The 18,624-nt window shown below is 39.7% G+C and overlaps 1 protein-coding gene across 7 annotated transcripts in view; it reads right to left on the reverse strand.

The window, feature by feature from the left end:
* Positions 1–18,624, reverse strand: part of LRRC8B (leucine rich repeat containing 8 VRAC subunit B) — a 73,295-nt gene that overhangs the window by 12,485 nt on the left and 42,186 nt on the right. For 5 of the 7 annotated variants that reach the window (XM_082477204.1, XM_082477202.1, XM_082477199.1 and 2 more), the window contains 2 exons: positions 10,956–11,058; positions 6,264–8,428 (listed from right to left, as the gene is read on the reverse strand). In XM_082477204.1, the coding sequence (XP_082333330.1) occupies positions 6,264–8,402 (2,139 nt within the window). In that variant the 5' untranslated portion in view covers positions 8,403–8,428; positions 10,956–11,058. Of the gene's footprint in view, positions 1–5,380; positions 5,566–6,263; positions 8,429–10,955; positions 11,059–12,528; positions 15,324–18,624 lie in introns of those variants that run through there. The other 2 variants (XR_014268038.1, XM_082477203.1) reach the window with 2 other exon arrangements.

The raw sequence follows: 18,624 nt of genomic DNA on the forward strand, positions 1-18,624 counted from the left end.
ATAGTTAATCAAGTCCAGGAAGCACAGAGAGTCCCATAGAGGATAAATCCAATAAGAAACATGCCAAGACACATACTAATCAAATTATCAAAAACTAAATACAAAGAAAAAATATTAAAAGCAGCAAGGGAAAAACAACAAATAACATACAAGGGAATCGCCATAAGGTTAACAGCTGATCTTTCAGCAGAAACTCTACAAGCCAGAAGGGAGTGGCAGGACATATTTAAAGTGATGAAGGAGAAAAATCTACAACCGAGATTACTCTACCCAGCAAGGATCTCATTCAGATTTGACGGAGAAATTAAAACCTTTACAGACAAGCAAACACTAAGAGAATTCAGCACCACCAAACCAGCTTTACAACAAATGCTAAAGGAACTTCTCTAGGCAGGAAACACAAGAGAAGGAAAAGACCTAAAATAACAAACGCAAAACAATTAAGAAAATGGTAATAGGAACATACATATCGATAATTACCTTAAATGTAAATGGATTAAATGCTCCAACCAAAAGACAGACTGGCTGAATGGATACAAAAACAAGACCCATATATATGCTGTCTACAAGAGACACGCTTCAGACCTAGGGACACATACAGACTGAAAGTGAGGGGATGGAAAAAGATATTCCATGCAAATGGAAATCAAAAGAAAGCTGGAGTAGCAATTCTCATATCAGACAAAATAGACTTTAAAACAAAGACTATTACAAGAGAAAAAAAAGGACACTACATAATGATCAAGGGATCAATCCAAGAAGATATAACAATTGTAAATATTTATGCACCCAACATAGGAGCACCTCAATACATAAGGCAAATAGTAACAGCCATAAAAGGGGAGCTCGACAGTAACAAAATCAGAGTAGGGGATTTTAACAGCCCACTTTCAACAATGGACAGATCATCCAAAATGAAAATAAATAAGGAAACACAAGCTTTAAATGATACATTAAACAAGATGGACTTAATTGATATTTATAGGACATTCCATCCAAAACAACAGAATACACTTTCTTCTCAAGTGCTCATGGAACATTCTCTAGGATAGATCATATCTTGGGTCACAAATCAAGCCTTGGTAAATTTAAGAAAATTGAAATTGTATCAAGTATCTTTTCTGACCACAATGCTATGAGACAAGATGTCAATTACAGGAAAAAATCTGTAAAAAATACAAACACATGGAGGATAAACAATACACTACTTAATAACCAAGAGATCACTGAAGAGTTCAAAGAGGAAATCAAAAAATACCTAGAAACAAATGACAATGAAAACACGACGACACAAAACTTATGGGATGCAGCAAAAGCAGTTCTAACAGGGAAGTTTATAGCAATACAATCCTACCTTAAAAAACAAAAAAAATCTCAAATAAACAAAGTAACCTTACACCTAAAGCAATTAGAGAAAGAAGAAAAAAATAACCCCAAAGTTAGCAGAAGGAAAGAAATCATAAAGATCAAATCAGAAATAAATGAAAAAGAAATGAAGGAATCTATAGCAAAGATAAATAAAACTAAAAGCTGGTTCCTTGAGAAGATAAACAAAATTGATAAACCATTAGCCAGACTCATCAAGAAAAAAAGGGAGAAGCCTCAAATCAATAGACTTAGAAATGAAAAAGGAGAAGTAACAACTGACACTGCAGAAATACAAAGGATCATGAGAGATTACTACAAGCAACTCTATGCCAATAAAATGGAAACCTGGAAGAAGTGGACAAATCCTTAGAAATGCACAACCTTCCGAGACTGAACCAGGAAGAAATAGAAAATATGAACAGACCAATTACAAGCACTGAAATTGAAACTGTGATTAAAAATCTTCCAACAAACAAAAGCCCAGGACCAGATGGCTTCACAGGCGAATTCTATCAAACATTTAGAGAAGAGCTAACACCTATCCTTCTCAAACTCTTGCAAAATATAGCAGAGGGAGGAACACTCCCAAACTCATTCTACGAGGCCACCATCACCCTGATACCAAAACCAGACAAAGATGTCACAAAGAAAGAAAACTACAGGCCAATATCACTGATGAACATAGACGCAAAAATCCCCAACAAAATACTGGCAAAAAGAATCCAACAGCACATTAAAAGGATCATACACCATGATCAAGTGGGGTTTATCCCATGAATGCAAGGATTCTTCAATATATGCAAATCAATCAATGTGATACACCATATTAACAAAGTGAAGGAGAAAAACCATATGATCATCTCAATAGATGCAGAGAAAGCTTTTGACAAAATTCAACACCCATTTGTGATAAAAAGCCTCCAGAAAGTAGACACAGAGGGAACTTACCTCAACATAATAAAGGCCATATATGACAAACCCACAGCCAACATCGTCCTTAATGGTGAAAAACTGAAACCATTTCCACTAAGATCAGGAACAAGACAAGGTTGCCCACTCTCACCACTATTATTCAACATAGTTTTGGAAGTTTTAGCCACAGCAATCAGAGAAGAAAAAGAAATAAAAGGAATCCAAATCAGAAAAGAAGAAGTAAAGCTGTCACTGTTTGCAGATGACATGACACTATACATAGAGAATCCTAAAGATGCTACCAGAAAACTATTAGAGCTACCCAACGAATTTGGTAAAGTAGCAGGATACAAAATTAATGCACAGAAATCTCTTGCATTCCCATACATTAATGATGAAGAATCTGAAAGAGAAATTAAGGAAACACTCCCATTTACCACTGCAACAAAAAGAATAAAATACCTAGGAATAAATCTACCTAAGGAGACAAACTACCTGTATACAGAAAACTATAAGACACTGATGAAAGAAATTAAAGATGACACAAACAGATGGAGAGATATACCATGTTCTTGGATTCTTGGATTGGAAGAATCAACATTGTGAAAATGACTCTACTACCCAAAGCAATCTACAGATTCCATGCAATCCCTAGCAAACTACCAATGGCATTTTCCATTGGTAGTTTTGTTCCATAGAACAAAAAATTTCAAAATTCGTATGGACGCACAAAAAATCCTGAATAGCCAAAGCAATCTTGAGAAAGAAAAACAGAGCTGGAGGAATCAGGCTCCTGGACTTCAGACTATACTACAAAGCTACAGTAATCAAGAGAGTATGGTACTGGCACAAAAACAGAAATATAGATCAATGGAACAGGATAGAAAGCCCAGAGATTAACCCACGCACATAAGGTCACCTTATTTTTGATAAAGGAGGCAAGAATATACAGTGGGGAAAAGACACCCTCTTCAATAAGTGGTGCTGGGAAAACTGGACAGCTACATGTAAAAGAATGAAATTAGAACACTCCCTAACACAGTATACAAAAATAAACTCAAACTGGATTAAAGACCTAAATGTAAGGCCAGACACTATCACACTCTTAGAGGAAAACAGGCAGAACACTCTATGACATACATCACAGCAAGATCCTTTTTGACTCACCTCCTAGAGAAATGGAAATAAAAACACAAATAAACAAATGGGACCTAATGAAACTTAAAAGTTTGCACAGCAAAGGAAACCATAACCAAGACGAAAAGACAACCCTCAGAATGGGAGAAAATATTTGCAAATGAAGCAACTGACAAAGGATTAACCTCCAAAATTTACAAGCAGCTCATGCAACTCAATATCAAAAAAACAAACAACCCAATCCAAAAATGGGCAGAAGACCTTAATAGACATTTCTCCAAAGAAGATATACAGATTGCCAAAAAACACATGAAAGGATGCTCAACATCACTAATCATTAGAGAAACGCAAATCAAAACTACGAGGTATCACCTCACACCAGTCAGAATGGCTATCATCAAAAAATCTACAAACAATAAATGCTGGACAGGGTGTGGAGAAAAGGGAACCCTCTTGCACTGTTGGTGGGAATGTAAATTGATACAGCCACTATGGAGAACAGTATGGAGGCTCCTTAAAAAACTTAAAATAGAACTACCATACGACCCAGCAATCCCACTACTGGGCATATACCCTGAGAAAACCATAATTCAAAAAGAGTCATGTACCACAATGTTCATTGCAGCTCTATTTACAATAGCCACGATATGGAAGCAACCTAAGTGTCCATCGACAGATGAATGGATAAAGAAGATGTGGCACATATATACAATGGAATATCACTGAGCCAGAAAAAGAAACGAAATTGAGTTATTTGTAGTGAGGTGGGTGGACCTAGAGTCTGTCATACAGAGTGAAGTAAGTCAGAAAGAGAAAAACAAATACTGTACGCTAACACAAATATATGGAATCTAAAAAAAAAAAAAAAAGGTTCTGATGAACCTAGGGGCAGGACAGGAATAAAGACGCAGATGTAGAGAATGGACTTGAGGACACAGGGAGTGGGAAGGGTAAGCTGGGACGAAGTGAGATAGTGGCATGGATATATATACACTACCAAATGTAAAATAGATAGCTAGTGGGAAGCAGTCACATAGCACAGGGAGATCAGCTGGGTGCTTTGTGTCCACCTAGAGGGGTGGGATAGGGAGGGTGGGAGGGAGGGAGATGTAAGAAGGAGGAGATATGGGGATATATGCATATGTACAACTGATTCACTTTGTTATAAAGCAGAAAATAACACACCATTGTAAAGCAATTATACTCAAAAAAAAAAAAAAAAAAAAGGCTTGTTCCCTCATGGAGTAACCCTAAGCAGCAGAACTGAAGTCTTGGGGTATTATTCTTCCTACATATATTCAGAGATTGCTTAATAAAAGCGTGTTAAATCTGTTCACACTGGAAGAAAAGAAAAATTTATGGAGTGATTTAACTGTACAACAACTTGGTGAAACCAATGCCTTTCAAAAGAATTATTTATATTTTTTATTATAGGTTTAACAACAGAAAAAGTGTAACCAAAATACTAGTATTAATCAACTGCATAATTAAACGACACTAATGATAAATCTCTAGACCTGTAGTTTTCAAAGTATGGTCACCAGACCAGCAGCACCAGCTTCACCTGAGATTTTTAGAACTGCAAACTGCAGACCTACTTACTGAATCAGAACCCTGGACTGGGGCTCAGCAATCTGTGTTTTAACAGGCCCTTCAGGTAACTGTGATGTAAACTGCTAATCTAGATCAATCTTAAAGGAGTTTTAAAACCTCATAATCCTTTAAGACATGAAGATGTTTTGTTTACTGTATAATGGGTTCTATCCTTTTATATATGAATATAGTCATAGAATTCTAAAAGTCAGTATGAATTTTGCCTCATTCCCCAACTCTCTGGTATTTTTCCAACAGTCCATGGTTTCTGAAAATACTGTCTGGTGATTAATATGTTTACTAGCCAACACCATGCTTGTAGCTATATTTAACATGAAATATGAATTATAAAATGTCCAGGAGATAGTACCTTTTTGGGTAGAGCAGAAGAAAAGAGTTCCCATTTTTAACTAGAGGACGATCACTTTCATCTTTTGGCAGACCTGATTTCTGACAGGTTTTTTTTTCTTCTTTGCATATGGATGTTACCATCATTCTCTTGCCCTTTCAGCCAGCATGATTTTTTGTCTTTTTCCTCGTCCTTCACATTTTAACCTAGGAAACTACTCATTTATTTTGTTTTTTCTTGTTTCAGCAAAGTTAAGTTTTCCTTTACTTGGCTTTACTGTTGCAAATTATGGTTCATTTTTAAAGCACAGATGCTGGAAACAGCTTCTAAGGAGCCCTAGTGTTGCATTATAGAACCAGGCCTTTCATTTTGAATTGTCTTTCTAGACATGCATGGAGATTTCAAGTCGTTCTTACTGTATCACAAAAAAGACTTATGAATAATTCATGATCACAGTATTTTTAACAAAAAGTTCTCCTATGACAGATTTGGAAGCTGAAAAGTTTTATGAAACTTTCTAAATACTTAAGACTTTTCCAAAATGAAAGCAAGCACTGCCATAACTAAGTAATTAGTTTAAAACACTTCAATTGTAATGTTTATGTAAAAAACAGAGAAAGAGGATAAAGAGAACACTTGTTGAGTACCTACTATGTGCCATGAACTGTGCCAAATGCTTATATATTTTTTCATAAAATCTCCATGACAACTTGTAAATTAGATGAAAAACCGATGCTCAGTGTTTTGATAATTTCTCCATGGTCACATGTCTAGAAGTGGTCATCAGGCCGAGCTCAGGAGGCTTAGTATGACTTAAAGTCCATTATCTTTAACTACATCACACACTGCAAACAGCAGATGCTCAAATGACTGGCCGAATAAAGGGCAGAATGGATTTACTTACGTTGTTGTTGGTCACAGCAAAGTACTGCAAATTACTCAGATACTGGATTTCTTCTGGAATGAAGGTCAGGTGGTTACAGCTTAGATCCAAATAATGTAGTTTGGTGCATAGGAAAAGCTGCAGGGGCAGATTCTCAATGTTATTATGGTCCAAAGAGAGCTGCTCTAGATTAGATAATGCCCCAATCTGGGCCGGAATATAAGCGATGTTATTGTGCCACAACTTTAAGCAGGAAAGATTCTGGAGATGCTGAAAGCTAATGATCTCTTCCACAGTTTTAAGGTTATTTTCTTTGAGGTTTAACTCATGCAAATTGTTCAGACTGAAAATGGAGTGCGGAATGCGTTCCAGGTCGCAGCTGATCAGCTCCAGGCTTTTCAGATTGACCATCTTTTTCAAGTTGTTCAATACAACCAGCTTGCTCCCCTCGTTATTGAGGGACAACTTCTGCAGCGAAGGCAGGAGGTCTGTAATGACTTGTGGGATCCGGGAGATGCTGCTCTTCAAGTAGAGGGTCCTCAGGTTTTTCAAGTCCTGAAAGCCCTCCAACTGCATGGTACTCACCTGCTCAGGTAGAACACAGCCTGACAGGTAAAGTTCCTTGAGATTCTTCAGATGAAATACCCAGCGTGGAATTTTCCCCATTTCAGTAAATTTCAGGCGGAGAATTTTTAAATTCTCCTCTAGAAAGGCCAGGGCAGGATGGTCGACCACCAGGGACGAATGGTACACGTGGAGCTCCTTGAGGTTGACCAGCTGCGAGATTGCAGAAGGCAGCTTGACCTCAGGGATCAGCTCCAGGCTTAGCACTTCAATTTCTGTCAGCTCAAAGACATTGTCTGGAAGACCGTTTAGCATGAAAAGATGCAGTTCTATCTTGTCCTGGGAATTTTTCACAAGCTTACTTTTCAGTTTCTCGACCGTCCATTCGTTGTTGAGGTTGATCTGTTTCAGTTTGTTCTCGCTGACCTCCGACAGGAATATGGAGAAGCGTTTGGAGTAAAGGGGATCATACTGATCCGCCAGATGGAGAATGAAGGCGAAGTCATTCTTGACATCCGGGATGTCGCTGTAGTTGCTTTTTTCTCTCAGCGCCTCAAAAGAATATTGCTTCAGAGAATTCCGCAGCATCCACCACAAGCTGTAGGAGGAGGTAAGACCATAGAGTATAACCAAGATGACATAAAATGAAGCCAGGACCTTAAATATTTCTGCCAAGGAGTAGACGCACTGGTAGCGCTTATATCCAGTGAAAGCCTGCACATCCACTGAACAGTCAATTTCAAGAGTAATGTAGGTTAAAAAATACGGAACGTAAGTTATGATGAGGACAAACAAAATGACTTTGACTATTATCTGCTTCAGATACACTCTATAAATGATATCCTTCTGTTCCACGTGCATGCGGAACCTCTTCACTTTTTCAAAGATGGCTTTGGCCTGTTCGCCCTCCTTCTTGTCCAGGACGCTAGAAGTTGGGCTTTCTATGCCAGCTGACTCTAAGCCAGGCTGCGCGTAGGGCAATGACTGCTTGTTGCAATCAACATCAGCTGAGCACCCTGAGGGAGAAAGCAAAACCTTGGACTTGGAGAGCGTCAGGGGCCTCACTGACTGCTCAGCTACCGTCTCTGACAGGGCACGGGTGGTCCACGGAGAATCGAAGCACTTGTGAAGGATGGCCACAAAATGCTCGAGCCTGGAACTGGTACTGGGGTAGTTCAGCCAAAAGTTGCTGCAGGCTGCAAAGATGAGCGTGTGCAAGAGCACCAGGTAGGGAAAGAACTTTGCGAACCAGTGGAGCTGCTTCTCATAACACACGGCGTCGATGTAAGAGTACTGCTGTCGGTGGAGGTCATTCTGGATTCTGAGGGGGGGCGGAAGCGGCATCCCGGGATTGGAGGACGTGTTCACGCTGGCTTTCAGGACGTCCCAAGGCACGGCGCAGTGATTGTCGAATTCCACCTTACACGGAAGACAGCACAGAACCCTGCTCTGTGTGAGCTGGAGGGCTCCAGCCAGCACGGCCACCAGCAGCATGATCAGGGTGATGTAATACCAAAAGACGTCCCACCACGGTTTTAGGATGTGATAAGACGACTGGGCGTCTGCTAAACATTTTAGCTCTGTTAGTGTAATCATGACTTTCCCTTGTAGGAGGACAGAAACTGGAAGAGGAAAATAAAAGAAAAACCACTGAAGCAAGTACCCCAAATAAGCTTAAACTCTAAGGCTTGTACATAACCAAGTAGGATTTAGCTCAGGGGCAAAACCTGGGGAGCAGGGCTGATGATCAAAAGGTATCAAAGTTTCCTGGTTTCATTCGAAACCTTAGGCTATGCCAGCTGAGCACTGTGAAGTCCCTTAGATGAGAGACCACTTGGTGACAGCCAGATTGGATCTGTAAAGGTATTTATTTGGTGCAGGACGTGAAGCAACTATCTAGTTTCCTCCTGCATCTTCACTTCATGCTAAACTACTAAAAACCAGAAGCCGAATTTTCTTGAATCAACATTAGGAAAACTTGTTCTTATGCTACTAATTTCTAACGGCCACATTTTGTACCTTCCAAATGGTCTGAATAAGCTCTCTTTCACATTCCACTCCCAAGTCTGCAGCGTCGGTTACAGCCTAAGAGTTGTGTTTTAACCATGACAAGGAACTTCCTTTGAGCAAGCACTGCTTTATAAAATTATCCCTTAGGATTAGAGGGATGTACCAATTCTATGTTCAGAACACACTGTGATTTAATACATTATCTCCTTTCCCCCCAAGCTCTTGCTTTGTAACTTACGTTCACATCCAACTTAGAATATTTAAAAGCTGGCACAAAACGGTAATGGCTTAAAAAATGGATGGGGAAGAAAGCCCCAGTTACAACACTGTGGAAGGGACTCTCTCTCATGTTTAATGTTTTGATGGCAAAGTACTAATAGTATAAATGATTAAGGGCCCATGCTATTACTATTTTTGCCTTCAGAAAAACAAGGTGGATTTTGCATTTTCATATTTAAAGTATTCAGACAATGCTCTTTACAGAAATGATTTATGTAGTATTCAGCCTTACCTAAATCGTTTAAAAAATTGTTAACTAGTAAAATCCAGACCACCTATAAGATGGCACAGAGTAAGACAGATAAAAGGAAATATTTGGATTTATAACAATTCTGGTTAAAAAAAATCACAGTAGCATGGTCATCTTTGCTGGTGGTTCAGCTGCAACCTTCATCCATGGACTTCTCTTGCACTTTTTTGAGTCTTAAGTCTTATCATCTTTCCTGGGTCTGAGTTTCTCTCTCTAGATACCCTAGTACTGGTAGCACCCCCAAGAAAAACTGTTTTGCTTTCATTAGTCTTCCTTCAAGGGACTGGTATCCTGCCTTGAACCCTAGAATCCCATTACAGAGGCTCTGATACCTATGAATAAGTGTCTTTTCTTTTGCTGGTCAGCCCTAACATATTCCTGACCATCTGACCCTGAACCCTATACCTTCATGCTCTCCCCCTTGCTAGGGCATCCCAGGATCCTTGATTTTAACTACTAGCCTGGAGCACCACTTTCCACCTGCATCCTATAGTATGATGATGGCCATCATCATACTATATGGATTCAACTTCCTCTTAGGACCTATGGCTTGATTAAATAATTTTCCAGGGCTTCCTTCCCTTACTCTAGTTTAGTGGGTCTATTTCTAACTCTCAACTCCTCCCCTTCTGCTTCACTCCACTGCAGTTAATCATAACTGTGTGTCAAGACAAGACAAAAACCAAAAACAAGAGGATTATATGCGACAGATAGAAAGTCTGGGCTTAGACCCCAAAATACCATCAACATGACGGGAGGAAAGGAGGGCAGAAAACATTGCTGGATGAACATGTGAAAAATACCTAAAGATTTCAGTTGACATGAATGCATGCATTACGCTAATTGTGTCATAGCTATTATGCAAAATATAGCTATATGCTATCTTTACGCCAAATATAGCCATAATATGACTATAATCTGTGGCCATATTAAATCATGAACCCAGATAAAGGGGCAACAGTCCTTCTGTGTCTGCCTGGTAAGATCACACCTGGAACCCAACGTTCAGTCACAGGTTAAAGACTAATCGGGCAACAAAATAATCAGGAGCTACTTGTCTACGAACCATTTCCTATGGAGGAACACAGGTAATTGATGATATTCAGCTGAGATAAAAGATGACTAGGGGAACCTGAGAATTTATCTTTACATTTTTGCAGGACTACCTCTTGGATTAAAGAATAAGTGGATTTGTTCCAGAGGCAGAACTAGGTGGGTGCACATTTTAGAAAGTGACGTTGTGATTTAATTTGTAGTGGAACATCCATAGAAACAGTTCTGTGAAATAGTTCAGGCCCTTCTCCTGCCAGGGCTGAGCTGAATAAGATGACCATCCGTCAAGGATGTTGCAAAGGAATTTCTTGTAATGGATAAAGAAAGTGAACGAGATCATCTCTAAGGGCTCTGCCAGCTCAAATTCTAGGGCTTTATTTGTCCCCTCAAAGATGCTGGGAGTTATATTCATTTCAGATACACAACTGAAATTGTAGAAGAATGTAAACACAAACAGCTCTGACAATAAGGGTATTTGACAGACAGCAAATATTTATTCAACAAAGAGCACAGGTCAACATTGGCCAAAACAATATACTTTAAATATTTATACTTACTATAATGAAAAAAAATGAATCCAATAAGTTGACTGTGCTTCAGTCAGGAGGCCTACACCTTTTGAAATTTCTTAGACACACCATCTCTGTGATTGTCTTCATTCTGTGAGAAAGTATAGATATCTTGAAATAGCTGTGGTCATCCAAACAAACAAAATTGGAGATACTGTCGTTAGAGACCCTCTCCATCATAAGACATTACATGGCAAGTGGATTTTCATAGACCAGTTGACTTTTCACACTGGGAGACATTCTGGCAAAGCTATTTATATAAGACCCCATCCACATACCAGATTGCGCTCAGCCTCTGAACTTCCTTAACTTACAGAGAAGTTTCTACGGAAATTTAGATGTTAACATATTTTAAAATGCTGTATCTACAACACTTAGCTTTTTCCAAGCAGTCTCCATATGCTAATTTCGCTCATTCAATCCTCATACACAGTTGGTCTTATTTGCATTTATCAGATGGCCTGTCAAACCATATAATTTCTGTACTTTATCATACATCTAACCAAATGAGACTCAGTGCTCTTAAAATTTAGCCTACTGATTCATTAAATATAGTTACAAGTTAATAACTTTTTAAGACACAGCTCAGAAATATGACTGAAATTCTCTGAAATTATGACATTATTAAATGTAGCTACCCTTTATATTAAAACCTATTGGTTTTTGTTCCTTACCTTATAGGTTAATAAAGGTCATTTTTAGCATCTACTTCAATCATTTGCAATAGCTTAAATTACATATATACTAATTAGTTTGAAATGTGAGAACATTCTAAAACACACAAAATTTTTAGTTGGGTGTGAAAATTGCATTTTTTAGTGCCTATGTATCCTCTGAAAACTTGTTGAGAAGGTTTATATATTTGCCTGGAAGATACAATCCTTTTCTGGTTTATTAAGTACTCAAAATCCAGCTCAGAGTACCGACCCCAAATTGTATTTACGGTATTTTTAGCAATACTTTTGTAACCTTGTCATTTTCAAAGATCAAAGAGTTAGCATGTCTGAAATTTACTTTGGATTTACCAATCCATGTGTAAAGCCTTCTTTATAATTACTACTGAAGATCAAATTATTTTGCAGGCCAGAAAGCACAGTTAGTGTGTGACAATTCAGCTGTGTATTAATTCATACTTAGCACCACTGGAATATGAGTTTCTTATTCACAATTCATTTTTATAAGACTGACAACATATGATACACAACTGCATTTATGTGTAGTTAAGCACAATAAAGACATTTGATCTGTGAAACATTTTACATATTCTTCCACTGCATTGCATCTGTAATGTGCCAGGAAAGAATTTATTGCATAACTCCAGAATGCTACCCAGCCATCATGATACTTCCTGCACAATACAGTTTCCTTTAGATATTGCAGATATATTTTCTACTTTAAACACAAAAAGAAAGAAGAGTCACAAACCTCCAACTACAGTAGTATTTTAAAATAATCAGAATGAGAAACTACTATAACTAACCTGTTAGTGAACCACAACTGACTACAAGTTCGCCATAGTTATTCTTTCTTATTTTTATTTTATTTATTTTATTATTATTACTTTTTATTTGGCTGCATTGGGTCTTTGTTGCTGCGTGTGGGCTTTCCTCTGGTTGCGGCGAGCAGGGCCTACTCTTCATTGCAGTGCGTGGGCTCCTCATTGCGGGGGCTTCTCCTGTTGTGGACCATGGGCTCTAGGCATGCAGGCTTCAGTAGCTGTGGCACGTGGGCTCAATAGTTGTGGCTCACGGGCTCTAGAGCACTGGCTCAGTAGTTGTGGCGCATGGGCTTAGTTGCTCCATGGCATGTGGGATCTTCCTGGACCAGGGCTCGAACCCGTGGTCCCCTGCATTGGCAGGTGGATTCTTAACCACTGCACCACCAGCGAAGCCCTGCCATATTTATTCTAATTGAGAATTATTTGTAAAGAATTTTTCCTGTTCATCTTTTTAAGAACTATAAACTTTTCCTCTAATCATCTAATTCAGATTTCCTTTGATGAGTTCCTTGTCAATAAGAGAATAAAAATCTGTTATTAATAATCTAATATCTGTTTTTCTACTTTCAAAATACTTTCATTTACATTAATTTGTTTCATACCTACAACAAACCATTAAGATAAATATTATTCTTCACATTTTAAAAAAATATTTATTTATTTATTTATTTATTTATTTTTGGCTGTGTTGGGTCTTCGTTTCTGTGCGAGGGCTTTCTCTAGTTGTGGCAAGCAGGGGCCACTCTTCATTGCGGTGCACGGGCCTCTCACTACTGCGGCCTGTCTTGTTGTGGAGCACAGGCTCCAGAAGCGCAGGCTCAGTAGTTGTGGCTCACGGGCCTAGTTGCTCTGCGGCATGTGGGATCTTCCCAGACCAGGGCTCCAACCCGTGTCCCCTGCATTAGCAGGCAGATTCTCAACCACTGCGCCACCAGGGAAGCCCCTTCACATTTTAGAAACATGGAAAATAAGGCAGGCCCAAAGGAGTTATCTTGTCCAAGGTGACGAAACTGGCAAGAAAGAGCAACAACTAGAACCCAGGTCCTCAGGCTAAAATCTCAGGCCTTGTCCACACCAGACCACACTGTCCAGACCATTCAATCCAATTAAGCCAGTCTGAGTTCTTTCAAAAGCTAAGAAAAAATTGAATATTTAACTCCCTCCCCTAACTGCAATGGACTGAATGTTTGTGTCCCTGAAAAATACATATTTTGAAATCCTAATCCCTCAATGTGATAGTATGAGGAGGTGGGGCCTTGGGAGGTGATTAGGTCATGAGGGTGGAGCCCTCATGAATGAGATTAGTGCCCTTATAAGGAGGACCCCAGAGAGCTCTCCTGCCCCTTCCACTATGTGAGGAAACAGCAAGAACGTGGCCATCTATGAACTAGGAAGTGAGTTCTCATCAGACACTGAATGTGCTGGTGCCATGATCTTAGACTTCCCAGCCTCCAGAAACTGTGAGAAATAAATGTTTGTTGTTAAAGTCATCCACATCCAGTCTGTGGTAGTTTGCTATAGCAGCCTGAAGGGACTAAGACATCAACTTACCCCAACATCTGCATTATAACTGGGTTCCATTTTAATCTTTGAAAGATAAGGATACAAAGGATATAGCTTTCCGCAATGTCTCCATTTACATACTATATAATCTGCTTTCTCAGCTAGACTTTTTCTACTGAACATTTTCCACTGAACAATTTAAGACTTTATATAAATATATAGCATCTGGATTTAATGATGTATGAAAAGTCTCAAGCATTCCTATATGTTAAATGATGTTAATTTTTCTAATTGAAGTGCTTAACTGGAGAGTTAGACCATAGCTGTCCTTTGTCATTACAACATTTAATACTGTTTGGGTGTCCAGGAAATTTTTTCCAGACCATATTTTTGCAAACAATGAGGATCCAATCCAAATCAGATCTCTATTTCTAATATACAAATGTACTAAATCAGTTCAAAGAAACAAAGTTAAAAGTAAAGGATTTTATGGTCCTAATCCCATTCCTTTAGCTTTTAAACATTGTTAAAAAATCATAAAAGCTTTTCAAAGCAGATGAATTCATCTGACAATCTCACCCCAAAGTCTCTAAGACTGGAACAACAACACTCAAGTTAGCCAGTCTTTACTTCCCACTAGTCCTTGTTTTACTTTGAAAGCATTTCCAAAACAACCAGTGAAAAAATAAACAAATGATGATCAGATGGTATTTAGAGTCATTGTATGATGAGAACTGGATGCTACTTCAAAGCTCTCTGTCTCTGGCCCCAGGCAGGGACACAGCCAAACAATACAGAATGGGGTTTCTCTATACTACTCTCACTGAAAATTGATTTTAAAATCGCCTTACATCCTTTCAAAATGCTTAGTCCTACTTCTCATCAAGATGTTTCCTGGGTCTGGGCTTCCCTGGTGGTGTAGTGGTTAAGAATCCACCTGCCAATGCAGAGGACACAGGTTCGAGCCCTGGTCCGGGAAGATCCCACATGCCGCAGAGCAACTAAGCCAGTGTACCACAACTACTGAGCCTGTGCTCTAGAGCCCACAAGCCACAACTACTGAGCCCGCCTGCCACAACTACTGAAGCCCGTGTGTCTAGAGCCCGTGCTCTGCAACAAGAGAAGCCACTGCAATGAGAAGCCCGTGCACCACAACAAAGAGTAGCCCCCGCTCGCTGCAACTAGAGAAAGCCGGCATGCAGCAACGAAGACCTAACGCAGCCAAAAATAAAAAAATAAAAATAAATAAATTTATTTAAAAAAAAGATGTTTCTTGGGTCTAACATATATCTAACTGCAATTTTATTTTGTCTTTTTTTTTGTTGTTTAATATCTTTACTGGAGTATAATTGCTTTACAATGGTGTCTTAGTTTCTGCTTTATAACAAAGTGAATCAGCTATACACATATACATATATCTCCATATCTCCTCCCTCTTGCGGCTCCCTCCCACCCTCCCCATCCCACCCCTCTAGGTGGTCACAAAGCACCGAGCTCTTTGAGTTCTCTCTCTGAGAAACGATGCATTAGTATCCAGGATTAATTTGCTCCTTTGCTTTATACTATTATAAATAACCCCCTGAACCACTCACTCTTCAGAAAACTGATGACAATTACTTAGCATTTCTCAAGCACTTAAATGATCACTAGCCAGACACTAGCTTTGAGATCTAGAAGGGAACTAGGATTCATCTAGCAAAGTGTTTCTCGAACATCAACGTTCATAAATCACTGGAGAGCTTATGAAATCACAATGTGATAGGTCCCACCCTTGGAGTTTCTGATTCAGTAGGTCTGCGTTAGGCCTCAAGAATGTGTATTTCTAACAAATTCCTGGTTAATGTTGATGTTGCTGGTGCAGAGACCACTTCTTGAGAATCACAAATCTAAGACAGTGGTTCTCAACTTCGGCTTCACATTAGAATCCCCTGGGGCACTTTTATAAGAAACTTAAACCCAGGGCCACTCTTAAAGAACACTTTAGTTGGTCTAGGTGAGGCCAGCAATTTTTTTTTTTTTTCCAAATCTCCCAGGAGGAGAAAGCTCACAAGACAGATTGGCAATGAAATATCTGGGGAAAGTGCCTACCTTTTAAGTCTTCCTGAAGTTTCAGATGTCTAGAGTACTCCCCCTCCCCACAAACTACAAAGTAACAGCTACCATCAACTAGAGGAACCTTCAGAGACTCAGGCGTACGGCAGGGGAACACTGAGTCACCGAGCTAGAGAGATTTGCAGGATGGATTTGAGGAGAAGGATTAGAAACAAGGGGGTGGCTGAAAGGCTATTTCAATCACGTGGGCCAGAAATAATATGGAGAACTTTTGTAATATATTTGAAAAGAAAGCAGTGAATGAAACAGTCACTGTAAATGAAAATTCAATGCCACTTAGCAACATCAAATGTCCTAAGAGAGGTCCCTGGAGAAACAGGGTCAAAAGGATTCCGATTCTGATCCTATGGTATTATAGGATCTTCCACAGTTTATAGCACATGGTGTACAGTAAGTATTTGTACAATAAATAACTGAACGTACAAAAATGCAGAAGGCAGAAGAATATTTCGTTCACATGTTAGGCAGGGTGTATCTAAGATGATTAAGCCTTTCCACAGAGAGGCTAGAACTTGGAAGCATATAGATGGGAAGGATTTTGGCTAACTATTCTGCATATTCCAAACCTCAACAGCTTAAAAATAGTTTTATTTCTTGTGATTCTGTGGGTGGTTCTTTTATTTCCTGGTGTTGGCTGGCACAAAGATGGCTGGAAGGTCCAAAATGTCCTCATTCATCAGGTTGGTAGTTGGTGCTGACTGCTGGCTGGTACTTTGTGTGAGACTTCTTGTGGCTGTTCGAGTGTCCTCACATAGCTTGGTGGTTGGGTTCTAAAATAGTGCATTTCAAGCAAAGAGGCAAAACCTGCAGTTCTTTCATGGGATAGCTCTCAAAGCTACACGGTGTCATGTCCACTATATTCTATTGGTCAAAGGAGTCAGGTACCAGCCCAGATTCAAGGAGGCAAATGCCTCCTCTCAGTGGGAAAAGAGGCAAAGAATGTGCAGCCGTGTTTAATCCACTGCAGTCTACTCTCTGCCCACAAATGATTTACATTCCTCTCACATGAAAGCCTCACCCTCTGCCAAGTCCCCCAAACGTTTCATTCTGCTATGGCATCAAGTTCAGGCTTGAAGTCTAGGATCTTGTCATCTAAATCATGTCCAGGATGCTATGGGACAACACCCTTAAGATTCTTAGAAGCCCTTCTATCTAGCTGAGAAGAGGCACTGCCTTAAATCTTTTTGAAGTCTTAATACAGGGTCCTATACCTGTTGCCTGGCTTTTATTTGTACCTTAAGACCAAGTTTTACTGCACTAGTGCTGCTCTGGATCTGATCTTTCAACCTGAGGCCGTTTCTTACTTTGAAAGAAACAGTTTTATTCACGACCCCAGAAAATTCTGGATTGGAAATATGTCCTCTAAAGTCTACTTAAAATCTGAACCGTTTCTTCTATAATTAATCTCTCTCTTACAATACTTTGGTCATAAGTGGTTTTAAAAAGTCAATTGGTACTTCCAAAATTCTGCTGGGAAATCTAAGCTAGATCCACAAATCGGTTAGGTTCATTTTCTATCTTCCATGTTACTGTAAGTGTCAATCTTAATTTTTTTGTCAATACATAACAAGGGTACCATTTTATATCCTCCAATAGCAATTTCCTCACTGCTCTTCGAGCCACCATTAAGAATCTTCTGGGACTTCCCTGGTGGCGCAGTGGTCAAGAATCTGCATGCCAATGCAAGGGACACAGGTTTGAGCCCTGGTCCGGGAAGATCTCACATGCCATGGAGCAACTAAGCCTGTGAGCCACAAGTACTGAGCCCGCACGCCTAGAGCCGGTGCTCCACAACAGGAGAAGCCACTGCAATGAGAAGCCCACACACAGCAATGCAACTAGAGAAAGCCCGCGCACAGCAACGAAGACCCAATGCAGCCAAAAATAAATAAATAAATAAATTTATTTTTTAAAAAAAGAATCTTCTTTTTAAAAAACTTTTATTTATTTATTTATTTATGGCTGTGTTGGGTCTTCATTGGTGCGTGCGGGCTTTCTCTAGTTGCGGTGAGCGGGGCCTACTCTTCGTTGCAGTGCACAGGCTTCTCTTTGCGGTGGATTCTCTTGTTTTGGAGCACAGGCTCTAGGCACGCGGGCTTCAGTAATTGTGGCACGCGGGCTCAGTAGTTGTGGTGCATGGGCTTAGTTGCTCCACGGCATGTGGGATCTTCCCGGACCAGGGCTTGAACCCGTGTTCCCTGCATTGGCAGGTGGATTCTTAACCATTGCGTCACCAGGGAAGTCCAATAATCTTCTTACTTCCCCTTCAGGTTCACTGCTACCTGGTCTCAAAGCCAATGCCAGATGTTTTCTTGTGGCAACACCTCACTTCTAGGCACCAATTTTTGTTTTGGTTCTTTATTGCTATGTAACAAGCCATCCCGAAACGTAGCAGCTGAAATAACCATTCATCATTTCTGATGAATCTGTGGGATGATGAGGCAGTTCTGTTTCATGTGGTGTTGGCTGAAGGTCCAAAATGCCTCAGTCACAGGGCTGGCATTTTGGCTGGCTGCTGGCCTGGAGCTCAGCTTCAGCTAATGA

The sequence above is a fragment of the Balaenoptera physalus genome, assembly GCF_965194825.1.
Source record: "Balaenoptera physalus genome assembly, chromosome: 1".
NCBI classification, from domain to species: domain Eukaryota; kingdom Metazoa; phylum Chordata; class Mammalia; order Artiodactyla; family Balaenopteridae; genus Balaenoptera; species Balaenoptera physalus.